General features: G+C 41.3%; 1 protein-coding gene across 1 annotated transcript in view; it reads right to left on the bottom strand.

Annotated features, from left to right (window-relative positions):
- Positions 1 to 15,308, bottom strand: part of CAMK4 (calcium/calmodulin dependent protein kinase IV) — a 173,857-nt gene that overhangs the window by 21,411 nt on the left and 137,138 nt on the right. The window contains exons 6-7 of the mRNA XM_085305348.1: positions 7,303 to 7,393; positions 4,636 to 4,710 (exon numbers count right to left, since the gene is read on the bottom strand). Coding sequence (XP_085161474.1) covers positions 4,636 to 4,710; positions 7,303 to 7,393 — 166 coding nt within the window. The remainder of the gene's footprint in view (positions 1 to 4,635; positions 4,711 to 7,302; positions 7,394 to 15,308) is intronic.

The following is a 15,308-nucleotide window of genomic DNA, read 5'->3' as shown; positions in this document are numbered from 1 at the left end:
GATGCCAAACTATCCAGATGCTAGTGTTTTCTCTTTGCTCTGTCCTTTAGGGAGAAGCTGTCAAAAGCTGGATGGGCAGGATATAGGACTTGGCAGCCTGTGACTATCAATTATTCATAGCTTAATTTGGCATTTCAGCAGTGTTCCTCCTGTGTTTCATCTACTTCTGGAAAGTAATAGTTGAATATTTTCCAAACACCAGGAATGCTGGTTGGTCAATTAACTCAGTTGGTAAAGCAAGGATTGCAGGTCCATATCAGTAGGCACAAAGTTCCTACTTTCTTTTTTCTCTCTTCTCAGCATAGACATTTAACCTCAACMCTCCCAGCCAAATCAATGCTACTTTGAGAACTCTATTATAGGAGTAAGCTTTAACCTACTTTTTACAATATACAAACATGAGAAGGAATAAACACTAACTACAATTTTATAGCATTCGTAGTATAACAGCCATGACAGAAGGCAGCAAGRACTTCAGTATTTAATACTTAAAGTACAATTTTATGAAACTGAAAAAACTAGCATAAGTTCTGTTTCAAGGCATATTTGACACCTGTGTATTCTTAATAAAGATGCCATACAAGCTAATGGCCATGACACCTGAATCACATTATCAGCTGTGCCTGAGCTAAGAGAGTAAATTTGCTGTTTTCACCAACATCATCTTCCCTTTGCTTCTACAGCAACAAAAGGAAGTTCAAAGTTTTACATCTGGGATAGACTATCCCCATGCAACAGGACAGAGTGTAGGCTGACTGCCTAGGGAGGTCTGGGGAAGTGACAAGTTGAATATGAGCCAGCAGTGTGTCCTTGGGGCAGAGGCAGTCAACCACATCGAAGGCAGTACTAGCAAGAATGCAGCAAGCAGTCCAGAGCAGTGGTCTTTCCCTCTATTCAGCACTTGTGAGAGCATATCTAGAGTCCTGTGTCCACTTTGGGGCTCCCCAAAGTGCAAGAAAGACACTGACATACTGGAGCAAGTCCAGTGGAGGGCCGTTAAGCTGCTGAGAACGTATGAGGGCTGGCTGAGGGGAATGGGTTTGCTTGGAAAAGTTAAAGAGGAGGCCTAACTGCTGTTTACAGCTACCTGATGAGAAGGTACAGAGAAGAGAACCAGACTACTGTCAGAGGTGCACACTGAAAGGAGACAAGACAATGGACACAAGTTGGAACATGGAAGTTCTGATTAAGTAMAATATTTGTTACCATGAGGGTGGGCAAATACTGGCATAAGGGCCCTGAGATCTCCACCCCTGGAGGTGTTCAGGACTCCAGTAGATGTGACCTGGAACAACCTGAACTGATCAGATCTGCTCTGAGAAGGCGGTTGGACTAGATGACCTTCAGGGGTCCCTCTCAATCTAAATTATTATATGATCCTATGGATGAGCACAGAAGGAATTACCTGCAATAGTGTTACATATTTGTTCCTTCTCATCTTTTCTCACACACCCCTTCATGTTTATTCCCTTTAATATACATTTATATCAGCTCACAGATATAAAAATAGTTGCTTCAAAGAATTGGGATATATGCAGAAGTTTACAAGGCAGGTTTACTCCCGGCTTCTTTTCTTTGCAGGAGCACAAGTTTCAGTTAAACGAATCCACGCTGCTGGCTAAACTACCTATTTCTTTTAGCAGGAACTCAGCCAGTACCGAATGTGACCCTTCCTGTGGACTCCCCATGCTGGCCTGGGAGAGAAAATGCTCTGTAAATCGTAGGTAATTCTATACTGCTGGCTTCTGGCCTGCTTGTTACCCAGCCCTCATCAACCAACTTTCAGAAGCCTACATTTAAGACCCTGCCAAGCCTGAACATGAGTAACAGTGACCTTTTGTCCTCTTTTAGGGTGAAACATGTTTAATGGACACACTCATGTATCTGATTCATTGCACAAGCAGTTGCACAGGTATTTAGACAATTTTCACTAAAATTCAACTGATTTTTCTTTTTCTACTCACTTCCTACTATGTAATCATTAAAAATCCCCAAAGCTTCATTTCTATGTGATTGTCTTTAGCTTCCACATCACTCAGTTCAGTTGTATCCAAAACTATCCGAGATGCTTACCACCCAGCAAGCTACCACRTGCGGAAGCATGCCTCAGCTCGAACTAGCCTCTCGTACGAGCCCATTCAGGAGCAGGAGGTCAGCAAGAACAGCAGAAATAGGTTTCTCCATAAGATCACCTTGGTTGTGGGAGGGGAGCATCCACCATGAGAAGTGCATCCACCCCAGTGGACTTGCCTTGGAGTAATCAACATCATYGACCTCCCAAGCTATTAGTTGGTTTACTGATATGAAAGTGCCTTGGCACAGCCCTAGAGCAGCGTGGGCACAAGCAGTTTGCCAAGGCGGTTGCAATCCTCTTTTGCCTAGGGCCCTCCTTCTTGCGCATGTTCTGGCACAGCAGGATCCATCCCTGACGCATTTTCTGGCCCCAGAAGTCCAGGCAAGCGTCTCATGCCCGTGTCTGGGAGGTGGCCACCCCTCTGCTGATAAMAGAGCTGTGGCAATAATGCTGCACCAGGAGCACAGCAGGCAGCCTGGGATGCTCGCTYGCCTGCTCAGCTCCTCAGCCCTGCCTAGCTCCCCTGGTGCCGAGGGCAGTGTGAGCCATGGATGTCTCCTCAGATACCTACGCTGCTCCTCAGACCGCCTATTCACACACACACAGCTCGGCCACAGTATTCGAGGTGTCTCCCTTGAGTAGACAGGCAGAGTTAAGGGATCGGTGCAGTTCTGGTTTGCCCCAGAGAGCTATCCTCAATGAAATGCAAYGCCACGCAGGGCATCTTCAGCCAGGCAAGGTCTCCTCGCAGCAGGAACCGTGTCTGCTGTGGCTCCCATGGAAGATGTGCAGGCTGACAGGGTTTTTTCTCCCCAAAGAAATGGAGAAAAAAGACCACATTGCCAATTATTCACACTGTTATCAGTCTCATGTTTTTTTCAATTTGCTTATCAAGACATCATTCTCCCATATGACAGGGTGGGAACATATTTTTGCCTAAATGTGATTCTCTGTAAATCTGTTTTAATTTCAAGTATCCATGGTATTTCTTTTGTATTCAAATTAGATGCCTTGCATTATTAACAACCACAACATTAGGATGTATGAATAGGCTGCGATTTATTTTTCAAAAAAAAAAGAGTGTACTTTAATATGAAGTTGAAAGATAGATAAAGAAACATAAAGCAGAGTTGTGAGCAGTAGTAATATATGCTCTTATCAGTTTAGCTTGTATTACTGTAATCTTGTGATCTTTAATAGTTATGCTACAATAATTATGGCTTAAATGTGCAGTCAGAATTATTAATTTACACCACCAAATCCAGAGGAATTTGTTGTTGATTTTCAAAGGATGCAGGATTTAGCATTTTGGAAATCTCCAAACCTGTTTTCTCTAATAAAAAAAGCACTTAGGTGGGCTTTTCAGACTGAGGGAATGGCCTCCCCAAAGAGAAAGATATGACTGCACCTATGTGTTCACATGCAAATAAATCAAAGGTAGATAGAGAACTGTTTCACCTATGGTAATGCATGTGCCATTTTGGGGAAAAAAAAAAAAAAAAAAAACAGAACCATACAGAACAGGATAACTGAGACAAGTCACAATTTATAAACTGTGTGCACATTTCCCATGATAAAACGAGGTTAAACTGTCCTTAATGGCCACCCATTGAAAAACATAAACYCAATGTAAACAAATATTTAATAACCTAATTTCTAAATTAGTCAAGGAATTAAAATTACTATCCTTATGTATGACACCATTTTGGCTAAACCCAAGAGGCCTATGCTTCCTCTGAAGTTACCCATAAAATCATGTTTGTTCAGGTACTGTGATTGCACAGGAAAATTAGTCAATTTGGCAAAGAACAGTTTAGGCTGAATCTCACTATCATAGTGGAACTGAAGCCAACCTATGATTTCATTCTAATTTTGTTCAGGAGAAAAACAGATTAATTAAATGTTCCAGAGCCGCTTTACTWCAGAGAGTAAAGGGACAAACAGATCTACTCCAGCCCCCCTGCTTGACAGGATCGGCCACAAAGTGCTCCTTGATATCATACTCATAATTCTCCAGTAGGCAGGTCCAACTCCACAACTGAACAGAATGACCGGCTTAAGTCAAGATTTACACCTACATTTAAAGTTTTTGTGGCTGAAGTTATGTCCTACTCTATGGAATAATTCAGCTTCCTCTGTGTTAAAAAGGTATCAGTTTAAGATAAATTCATTGTAATTAATACTCAGATGTTCATATTGAGTACCATCTCTATAAATTTTAGTGTTTTCCATGAAGCCTTACATAATCCACACTTCTGCTGATGCCTCTCCAATACTATTTTCAGAATTTCATGATTTTTATGACAGTTGGACTTACTTCCATGCAAGTGATGAACTTACAGTATAACATATGTTCTGATTATTAAACTTCAGCTCTTGAGAATATGAATTTAGAAAAATTTAATCCAGTGCCAATTCTGAATTTTAGTTCTTCACTTCTGCTTTTCAAAGGCTTTATGAATATTAAACTTAGTAAAAAAAAAAAAATTCATCACGGAAAGAAAAAAAATGCAACATCAACATACTAAGTTCAGCATACTGTAAATAATCAAGTAACATACCACAGTACCCCGGAGTTCCACAAACTGTCTTCATGGTCACYTGATCTTCCACAATCTTGGAAAGCCCAAAATCAGCTGTTGAGATTTTTTAGAAATATTAATGTTTGTACTTCTTTGTAAAAGCATTTTTATTTACATTGTATATGTAATTAAATGAGCATTTATGCATTAAATGAACAGTACTGTCATTTCCAGACTTGAAGATGAATTTAAAAAATCCATCCATCCTGTTATCCAGAAGCAAAATTTGTCCACACAAATGAGTATCTCTGGCTCTTAAATGACCCAAATATTTTTAAAATGCAACTAGTTTCCAACCTGAAGAACACATACAGCCAACACTATGCAATGCCTAAGAGGATAAGAGTATATTTAAGATGTTAGATAGAACACCAAATAAAAGTGCAGAATATATATTTCATAAACCTTTGACCTGTGATGTTATCTGAAACTATGAGCTAAACTGAAAATTTCCTGGAATGTGCTTTACTTTTCATCACAGAAGGAATGATCCAGAAATTCATTTTAATTATATATTCAGCTTTCACTCTGCGAGCACTCCAATAAAATCAACAGAACAACTTTTGTGTTAAAAAACCAAGCATCAGTGATTTCTTGGACAAGGGGSCAAGTTCCCAGTGCCCTGCAAGCTAAAATCTCAGCAGTATTTTGACACAGGCCTTTCGGAGGTGTCCCGGTTGGGCCAGCAGAAGCCCTGATGATCCTGTTTGCAGTGCTTCCTCTGTGAACTGCTGCCCAGACAGCRAGAGCCTTCACGGTGTTACACCAGGCTCTTGCACAACTCATCTTTTGAGAGACAGAAAAGCTGAAGCCTTGACCATTCATTCCATTTTCACTGAGAATAAACCCAGCTTCTTCAAATTTCGATTTAGGTGATGACAATCTGGCCTTAAAAAACACCTAAYGAAAATGCTCCTGTTTTGTCAGCATGCATGTAAAAATGAATGCTTTTATTCGGGATCAGGGTAAAAGCAGGTTGCATTTTATTTGGAAAGGTATAGTTAGGGTTCACTTGTCCCTAACTGTTTATATATTGCTTATCTAAACCGAAATACACTTTACTTTTATAAACACAACCACTCATTGTAAATCAGAGCTCATTTTAAACAATGTAATAACTTTAGCCAGAAGATAAAGCAGCATAGCATTTTAGACAAAAAGTAACACACTGCCTTAGGAGGTGCAAGATGCACGGGATCTATATCACAACGCACACCCCCGATATTGCTCAGTTTGTCACAGAGATCTGGAAATTCGGATTTCTTACTGCAAACTAGTCTACTTTCTATTTCGAAAAATTTTTGCAGCTTTTAAACCTCAGTGAGAGACAGACAGCTACATCTTCCCGTCTCCCCAGAGGGAGCCCGTGCGTACGGGGACAAATGCTTCAGGAGCCCTCAGCACGGCCACTGGACGGTCCGCTAACCTATTACATGTTAGCGCTGTTAGAACCCTTCCAGGAAAGGTGAGCACGCGGATAAAAYGCAAATTAAGATACTATCACCCCTAAATGCCAGGCTTTCTGGAAATTCATTTTAATACGAAATTGCTGATATCTAGTTGCTGGAAATCTGGTTCTTGAAACGCATGATAAACACAGGCCTGACAGACAAGGCAATGCTTTCACTCCYAACACGCTTCCCCGTAAGGGAGCATAAGGTGGTTATTTCCAAATCCATTACGTCTTGGGTACCTCTGCACACCTGGAATATTACTCACTAGGAAACCTCATATGGAAGAGGTCTGTTTCTTCAAGAGGAAATGAGCAGAAGGTTCAGGATTTTTTTTTTCCTTTGRGACGTACAAATCAACCCTTTTCCAGGTTAACACATGTGAAATGCCYCAGCCCACGCAGCTCACCAGTTGGGGTGCCACTGCTCCCAGTTTCCTCGTGCTGCGGCCCTGCAGCACCATGAGCAGCAGGTTACCCACAACGGCCCCGAGGCTGGAGGGCGGTGGCTGGTGGCCATCGGGCGAGGGGCATCGTCCTGGCGCTCGCTCCTCCACAAGCCAAGGGATTCACAAAGCACCCRTCTGCGCCAGCAAGAACGGGAAGCACCTGGCATTTTTGGAGATCAGGCCCTGAGCAAGTGGCTGTCCTTCGTGATGGGACTGGCTGGGCATATTCCCAGGCCAGGACAGCCTGACTGCACCATCTCTCTCTCCTCACCCGTCCTTGTGACGCTGACTGTGTCTCAAGGATGTTCCCTCCTCTCTTTTAAGGACTACTTCTTCTTATCCTTCAAATCTCCTTTCAAAACTGAGGTCAGCCTTCCTTAGTTTGCCTTCTTCTGCCTATCTGCCCATTTTCACTTTCATATCAATAAATCTCTCACTTTTAGTATGTTAGTTTTAACAAAAAAGGGACACAGAAGAGATGTATGCAGCTGTAAGCCAATCTCATGATACTCCTTGTTCCTCCTGCGTTGTTTATTCTTTGCCATAATCTGCATGATTTTGGCTGTAAATTCCTCAGGGCAGGAATTTAGTTTTGCATTTGTCTTCAAAACACCATGAAGAACTCTAGCTGAACAAGTAACATGCCTATTCATCTGAGTATCAGTGCTAGCATAGAATAAAATGAGGTGTGAAATATACACTAGTGATACAAAAGAATATATTTAGCATATATTTAGTTCAGCTCACCAATTTTTAATGGTGCATCTGGTGCTGGTGTTGCATAGAGCAGATTCTCTGGCTTCAAGTCACGATGCACAATCCCATTTGCATGCAGGTACTAGAAAGAGAGAAAGTAAAACATTTAAGTGAGTACTAGATATGTTATGGCCCAGCATGAGTTAACGTCTTCCTAATAAGCTATAGCAGCAGTTTGCTGACTGCTACCTTTGTGACACTGAGTCACTCAACTAATGCTCTGTAGCTTTTTTCTGCAAACCTGCTCTCCATGAGATCCTTGGGTGCATATTTGAAGTGAATACGAAACTGAAAATTGGGAGGGCAAAGATAGCCCAAGCRAGAAGAAAAACATCTCAGAGAAAATTATTGATTCTTTTAACACAACAGCAGCTTCTAGGAAGCAATCTAAGAGATGCTGAGATGCCAAAGTCTGGCTCAGAGGAAAGCAGTTTTTGCACATTACAACTTTCTGAAGGGTAAGAAAATAGTTGTACAAGTATTAAACTATCAAATAGATGATAGCCTTGATTAGAGGACAACTGCAACAGAGGATGTAGTGTATGTCCTGGACTAACTATAAAATCTCTGCCATTATTAGAGCAGACTAATGCTAAAGGGTTGTAGTATTACACAATCCTACAGTCTCAAATTTCCAACTGTCTTGCTGAAGAGCCTGCAGTACACATGAATTTACTGATCACTGAATTACTTTAAAAATGCTGTTCCTGTCTTGCACAAACAGAAAACAAAATTTCTGGGATCTAGAGTTGCCTTCTACGTTGCTAGAAAAGGAGAGAGAGAAAAAAAAATACACTRATTGTCAAAAAGTAGAAAGCAGGGAAACAAATCCAGTATTTCTTGCTGATAAAGTCTTCAGCAGAAATCTCTGAAGCCTTGGAAAAAAAAGACGCACAAGAGTAGGAGCAGAGTATCTTATTTGAATGTGTCTTGGTGAATATTTTAGTGCAGTATCTCTCAGCTGTGTTTTCACAATTAAAAAAACCTGTATGAACTATTATCCAGTAAATAACACATTAGAGTCAGTCAGTCAGGAAAGCAACGCTACAGTGTACACTTGAATTAGCATCTGAGATGAATTCTTGACTGTGCATCTTACACTGGGATTTTAGTTTGTGTAAGTGGCTAGCCATTAGACAACATGTAATAAGAATACATACCTTTTCCCTTAGGCATTGTTTTACTGGCATCCAGTGCTCTTTTAAGTGTCTCTTACAGTGCAATACACATATTTTTTGGCTTTCTAAAGTGGCAGCATTTATCATGACATAGCTTGAGGAGATCAGCCAAAGACTCATCTACTTTACACCACAATAAAATTTAAGAGCTTGTCCCAGCTGTGTGCTCTACAATGAGATAGCTAATTAGTTATCCAATATAAAAACGGACAACACTTTATGGAGAGGCTAATGGATTGCTCTCTCCTACATCATTTAATGTGGCCACATCTGCGTGTCTGCACTGAACGAGGCTGTGTCTACCTTGGATAAAAATACATCTTTATCTGTCAGTGAAGGCAAAACTGTAGCAAAGCTGCTCCCACAGCATAGCTCAGATGTGTTTGACATGCAGAGGTAATAGCAGCACACAGCGAGCGTGCCAAAAGCAATCAAGTTGGAGTGGACAGGAAGAGGTTTCTGACCTGATCTGTGTTCATGTGCTAAAAATCAGTTTAGCTGTCTCTGTAGGCGTGAGAAGGAACAGATATTTCCTGATCAGCCAGTGGAAAGCAGACACTTTTGATTCATTTGTATGAAATATCATAGAGCACATTTATGCAGAGAAATGTTCCAGCTAAATTTGCAGGAAGTCTTTCAGCAGTTTTTTTCCACATGCCCGTATTACAACATTTTATGGTGCAGGGCTGAAAACATTAAAACTTTCCTCTTTCCTCAGAAGTGCATTTTTTGTGGGAGGGAAATCTGGGAAAAACTGTTCAACTCTTTAAGCTGAGAACCCAGCATGGTTCACAGGACTCCTTCTTACATATACACAAGAATCATAACTGACAGCGCATGGTAATCATGCTCGTGTCTCATGACTGACTGACTTCTTCACAGAATTATATTAAGTTTGCAGGATGACCTCTGTTTTATTACATACCAAAGAGTCCAGGTAGCAAAAAATCTCCCTTCTCTATCCAGCACAGGATTTGCAGAAGACATGCACAACTCAGGTGCCCCATAAATGTCTAGAAGAGCCCATCAAAGACACACATTTTCAGTGTTGCCTGAACTCCTCTCCCTCAAAACTGAATCCATGTCTTTCAAAGCTTGCCACTGCATTACCCTCAGCTTATTCCATGTCSCCGCATCCCAATATCCACAGCCCCCCTTCTTCCCTCCACCATACCTAGCCCCTCTGCATCCCGTCTCCTCCTAGCCCAGCCCAGCCCATCTCTCCTACTCATCCACTGTGGATACCTCCCCCACTCTGACTTTTCGCTATGCCAGAACTAAAGCATATGTTTGAGGCTGCTGGAAGCTGCCAAGTCACATTTTTAACAAGCCTGCTGCTGGCATTTTATATCTTCGAGACCCACCTTCTGCTGAATTTTGTTGAAGCTGGCCAATAGAGTCAATAATTATATTGTGGACTAACAGACATACACAAGGACAGAGAGCACGATTACACGTATCTGGCTAGATGAAAGTAGAAAAAAATAAAGTATTATTTTCACCGACACAAAAATTCTGCTTTTCATCAGTGCAGAAGGGCCAGTTTAGTGTCCTGCACCCCCAGCCTTGCAAGGAGGAAGACCTATGTCTTTACTTCTACAAAACGTGCCTGCTTCCCAGCAGCTTTGTTACTGAAGAACTCCAGCACGTGCAGCTACCGCAGCTCCCTCCCCTCTCCTCCGCAGTTGGAGCCATTTGCCGTTCACATAGCGCTTTTCCTGCTGCACAATCCACTACCAACAGGACTTTCTAAGATTCCCCATTTTCTGCACTGCTCCCTTGCTTAGTAACTATCCTGGGCCTTATTGCCTGCTAGTTTTTACCAGTCCAAATAGGCCAAGTGAAAAGATCTAGCCTCCAGCTCTGTTCACTGTGTAACATAACAGCTGCTGGTACTCAAGATCACATGATAGTAACAATGTCTGGTATACACGTATGCAGTATTCTGAATTTTACTATCTCAATTTAGAAAGAGATTTAGTTAAATTAATAAAATCCCCTCTGTATAACACTTACTTCAATGTATATACGCAGAATATATAGAGAGAAATAGCACTTGGTCTGGCTTCATGAGATGTATACGGAAAGGAGGTCACCGTAAATTTCACATCAAGGCCCATGCAAGAAGCCCATGCAGAAAAAACATCCTCCACGCATGGCAGTTTCATCAGACAAACTGGCCAACAGCAAATCAAAAACAAATCATATTTTCCTATGTGTTTGCTTTTTTTTTTTTTTTAAGAACAGAACATCAAGGCAGGTGCTATAAATAGGAACACTACTGATTTTCAGGAACATATGGCCATTCCACCCAGCAAAAGTGAACAAGAACAAGAAAAAATAAAATGGAAACTAACTAGGAACACTTAGAGCAGTCTGTATTAGCTGAGTAAATCACAATGCAAATGAAATAAAATAAACTGTGGAAAAAAATCTCTTTGTTAAGTATAGGGCCTTGGATGTTCTCTGATCATGCTTATTTTTCAATTGCTTTGCCCAATGAGGTCCATGTACGCCAGGCGGGTGAAATCAGCTATGCTTCAGGCACACAGTAGGCTACTGCACTATTACTGTATATCATCTCTCAGATTATCTGCCACAAACGTATTCTAGAAAAAATTGAGTGTGGTAGTTTTATTACTATTTGATAAACTCTGAGGACAGGCTCAGCATGACAGCAGATGCGAATAATACACAGGCCCTTTCTGAAATGCTTAGCGTTTAAGATAAAGGCAGCCTTCACCTGGGCTTTTATCCCCATGGTACACAACATCAGCTCATTGCTGTGACCCTTTAAGTGTGACTGCAGAAGAAGGACTTTCTTTTCAGTCTTTCTCTTCCTTTTTAGAGTTTCTTTCTAATTGCTGCATAAGAATTTTTTCTGTTGTTTTATTGTTCAATAATTCAGGTTCTTATCTAACTTCAGAGATTTTAGGACAAAAGGACTGATGAGGACTACTTAAAACTCTAGTCTTTTTTTTAATTTATTTTTATTTTTGTTTACATACTTATTACACAGAATTGTAGAAAAGCAGGGCTGAAACGAACCTGAATCATCTCTGTCTCTCTATGCTCACAGGCAAGACCAGCTACATCTACAATAGCTGTTTGCCTAATTTACATCTAACAACCTCTGATACTAGATCCTCTGATACACTGCAGTCTCTTCAGGCTATTTATTACGGGGCCGTGCTATCTTGACAATATAGAAATGCTTCCCTATGTCTCACCTGGATCTTGACAGGTGCAGATGAAGCCCATTACTTTGTTTCATATATACCTTAGACAAAGAAAGCAGATTACTCCCTTTTCTGCAACAGCCTTTTGTGTACTTTTTCCTCATGTCCACCATCAATCGTCTTGCCTAAGGCTAGAAGACTTCAGTTCTTTCAGTCTTTTTTTTTTTAATGGACCCATGATCCTTCTTTGTTCCTCTCCTCTGGGCTCTATTAAATTGCATTAATGTGTTCAAAATGCAAAAAATGTATTCCAGTTGAGGCCTGACAAATCTCACAGGACATATTTACAAATATATTAGTCTAATTTGCAACATATCATGCTCCCGCTTGCCTTTTGGAAACAGATCTATCTGGAAACAGATAACCAAGCTGCACTGCACCCAACCTAGAATCAAGTAATTGTGACCACGTTTCCCTCATTCACCGTGAGACTGTCAGGCGAGGCATGTATCAAAAGCTTTGCACACACCGAGTGTGTACGATACCTCCTGCTCTTCCCTTTCAACAACGCCTCTTACCTTGCCAGAGGATAAATTAGATTGACTTAGCATGACTTGCTCTTAACAAAAACTTGCCTTCCTGGTGACCTCCCTGCTTTGTTAACTCCCTGGTGCCTAACATTAGTTTGCTTCATCATTTACTACAGCTTTTTTCTGGGAAGTGGAATCAAGCCAGCTGGTCTGCAATTCCTCCTTTCCTTCCTTCTGAACCAGAGTACAACATATATTTGGTACCCTGCCTAGCCTCTATCAGAAATGACGTTAACAGCTGAATCTGTTTCAGACTTAAAAAGTTTGCTCTTTAAAGATCATACTAAGAAGGTTACTGGGTGCAGCTAATTAAAAAAAGATCTAAATGATTTGAATATTCTAGTCTATTCTTTTTCCTAGACTTACATTCTACCACTTTGTTAATTGTGCTAAGCATCTAGTGAAAATCAATGCCACCCCCCCCCCAACAGCGCAGTTTTCTCACAGAGATCTTTCAGTAGATTTCTTTCACCTGTTTCCTCTTATGAGACCAATTAATTTCGCTACCCCTTTTATCTCATGCATTTCATGTTTGGCCTTTCCAATTTTATCCTTCACGCTCAAGCTATTCTTACTATTCAAGCTTAAATAACCTGACTGATTTTCCACTTACTTCCTGCTTGTATTTAACTCCAGGATTTAACTCAGTCCCCAGCTGAGCACCAACCTTCATTCAAGTGGACTGATGGGAAACCTTCTGCCCGGCCGCTTTGCTATGCCCCCAGCGCCCCGTTCACTCTGCCGTGCTCCTGGCCACTGCTGCCCGTGCTGCAAGCTCCCTTACTGTCAGCACTGTAACACAGTGGCTAATGGAGGAGGACTGGCTCAAGCAAACCTTAATAACATCTTGTCTACACCTGTTAGCATGGTACTGGCCCTTACCTGGTCACCTCTGGGAAAAGTCCTAAAATACCTTTGCTTCTGCTTGTGACTGTGATTGAGAGCTTCACAGCCTTTGGGGTTTGTGGTGGCTCCTCATTAACCAACCGAGTTTGATGTTCACTGACTGACAGATCACAGTGTATATTCTTGATGGCAGTAGGTGATTTTCAGGCAGAGGAAAAGCATCTGTCTCCAGCTTCTTCTCCAAAGAGCTGCCAGCTTCTCCTCTGTTTCTGCTCTTTTGCAGTCTTCTCTAGCTATTTCAGTATCTTGTCTCAGGAGAGCTCCACACTCCTGTTGCTGCTGCATATGATCATGGTGTGCTTCCTCCTACACCTCTTTTACTTACTCCCTCAGTGAGCCCACTGCTAGACATCTTCTTCCTGCCTCAATGGCAGGCAAAAGTATGCCTTCGTCCCTTGAGATCCAAACAAAGCACAGAGCTGGGATCCCTGCTTAGGGCAGGATTTCCAGCATCGCGAACCAAGAAAGATCTTAGAGCAGAGACCRCTCTGGCAGTAGCATGTATCCTCATGGCTGCTGCTCCGCATGTGCCGCAATCCCTTGCAAAACCCCTCTGCTCCCTGCCCTCCTGCTCACTAGCTCCTGGCACTTTCTGGGTGTCCATCTCACAGACCCTCCAGCCGCGTATGAGCCCAGTTCCCGTGGTAAGCCGCAATAGAAAATCAAAGACATAGTTAAGGGACCTCCACGTGCACCCCTTGTTCACACCRGGCAGCTGGCTCCTGCCCTTCTGGCAGAGCGATTCACCAGGTAGCACAGCCCGTATTTACACCCCACGATACCTGCCACRGCCAAACAGTCTCCGCAGAGGAAATGCTTTGGTTACAGACTCAGCACTCCTTTTTGACCTTAGTAAAGATTAGAGTTTTCAGTGTGTATTGATGTAGTTGTGGGGAGAAGCTTGTGGTCTTCCCTGGCTGGTGCAGTACTTTTATCATTATTATATTAACATTATACTATTATACTAAACATTATTTTCTGTTAAGGTATGTGGCAAAGCTGTTGAGTATGACCATAATCATTTACTATATGACTAGTACCTTCATGAATTCTGGATTCACTCGTGTTTTTAAAAGGAGAATTTCTATCACTTTTATTACTACACGAGGTATTTTTAGGACTTGCCTGTTGAATCTGTCACAAAAACAAGCTTGTAGGGTGCTGAAGGCAGAACCAAAGCCAGAGGTTCCAATTCAGTATTGGACATCTTCAGTTAAAAATGTAGACAATGTATTTTTAAAATATTGAATAGAATACTTTTTYTTCTGTCTTTTCAGGGATGTCTAGACTTGTAATTAAGCTCTATAGCTCTAACAGAAGCGTGTCATTGTGTAATGAATGCTACCATGTAGCAATTTAGTTTAATTACACCTACATAATATTTGATAGGGATGTGGTTAATTGATAATGTTTCTAAAGCAGCTAAATTTAAATAACCATTTAATAATCCAGCAGGACAAAGAGGGATTATTCATTAAGGAAAAAACACACACTTCTATTTTCTCTTCCTTTCTTTGGRAAGAAGGCGAATGAGCTATTCTCATTGGCTTTCTTGTAATCACTTCATATTGATAGAATGGCAAAGMCAGTCTCCAGATAATTGGTGGCTAAAATAACCACTGATCTTACTGTATACAGAGGGACAAATATGTACACTTTACTCACACACTTCACATTGSTGTAGGCTTTGGAAAAGAAGACACACAGGGACTGGATAACTAAATTTTAGGGGATCAAGAGAAATTAGAATTTCTTGCTTAGCAAGTGACTATATTCTGTTAAAATCTTCTAAGTGTGCCAGCCGATTTACAATTCACATGTCCAATAATGCACAGCAATTACAGATTGATACAGGGACATGGAATAAGACCTGGAGTTATTGTAGCCTTTTATCCTAGAGCAAATGATTTATTTTCTTTACCCCTTAGATTCTTTAAAGCTATTTGACACTTAGGCCGTGTTTCAGATGCTTGACAAGTGTAAAAGGGCAAGAGCGCTGTATAACGGCCTGTCATCTGAACTGTGCTGTCCCCACTAGAGCCAATTTAAAAGTCCACTGCTTCAATTGGTTCAGACTGTATTTAAAAGCAAGGTAATATGGCTAATGTGAACAGTCTGTTTTCTTTGCTTCCATGTAACTTGGA

This window comes from Rhea americana, unplaced genomic scaffold (genome assembly GCF_003343005.1).
Source record: "Rhea americana isolate MKP2758 unplaced genomic scaffold, rheAme1 scaffold_22, whole genome shotgun sequence".
In the NCBI taxonomy this organism is placed as follows: domain Eukaryota; kingdom Metazoa; phylum Chordata; class Aves; order Rheiformes; family Rheidae; genus Rhea; species Rhea americana.
The sequence above is the reverse complement of the archived record's forward strand: the minus strand, read 5'-3'. Positions and strand labels throughout refer to the sequence as shown.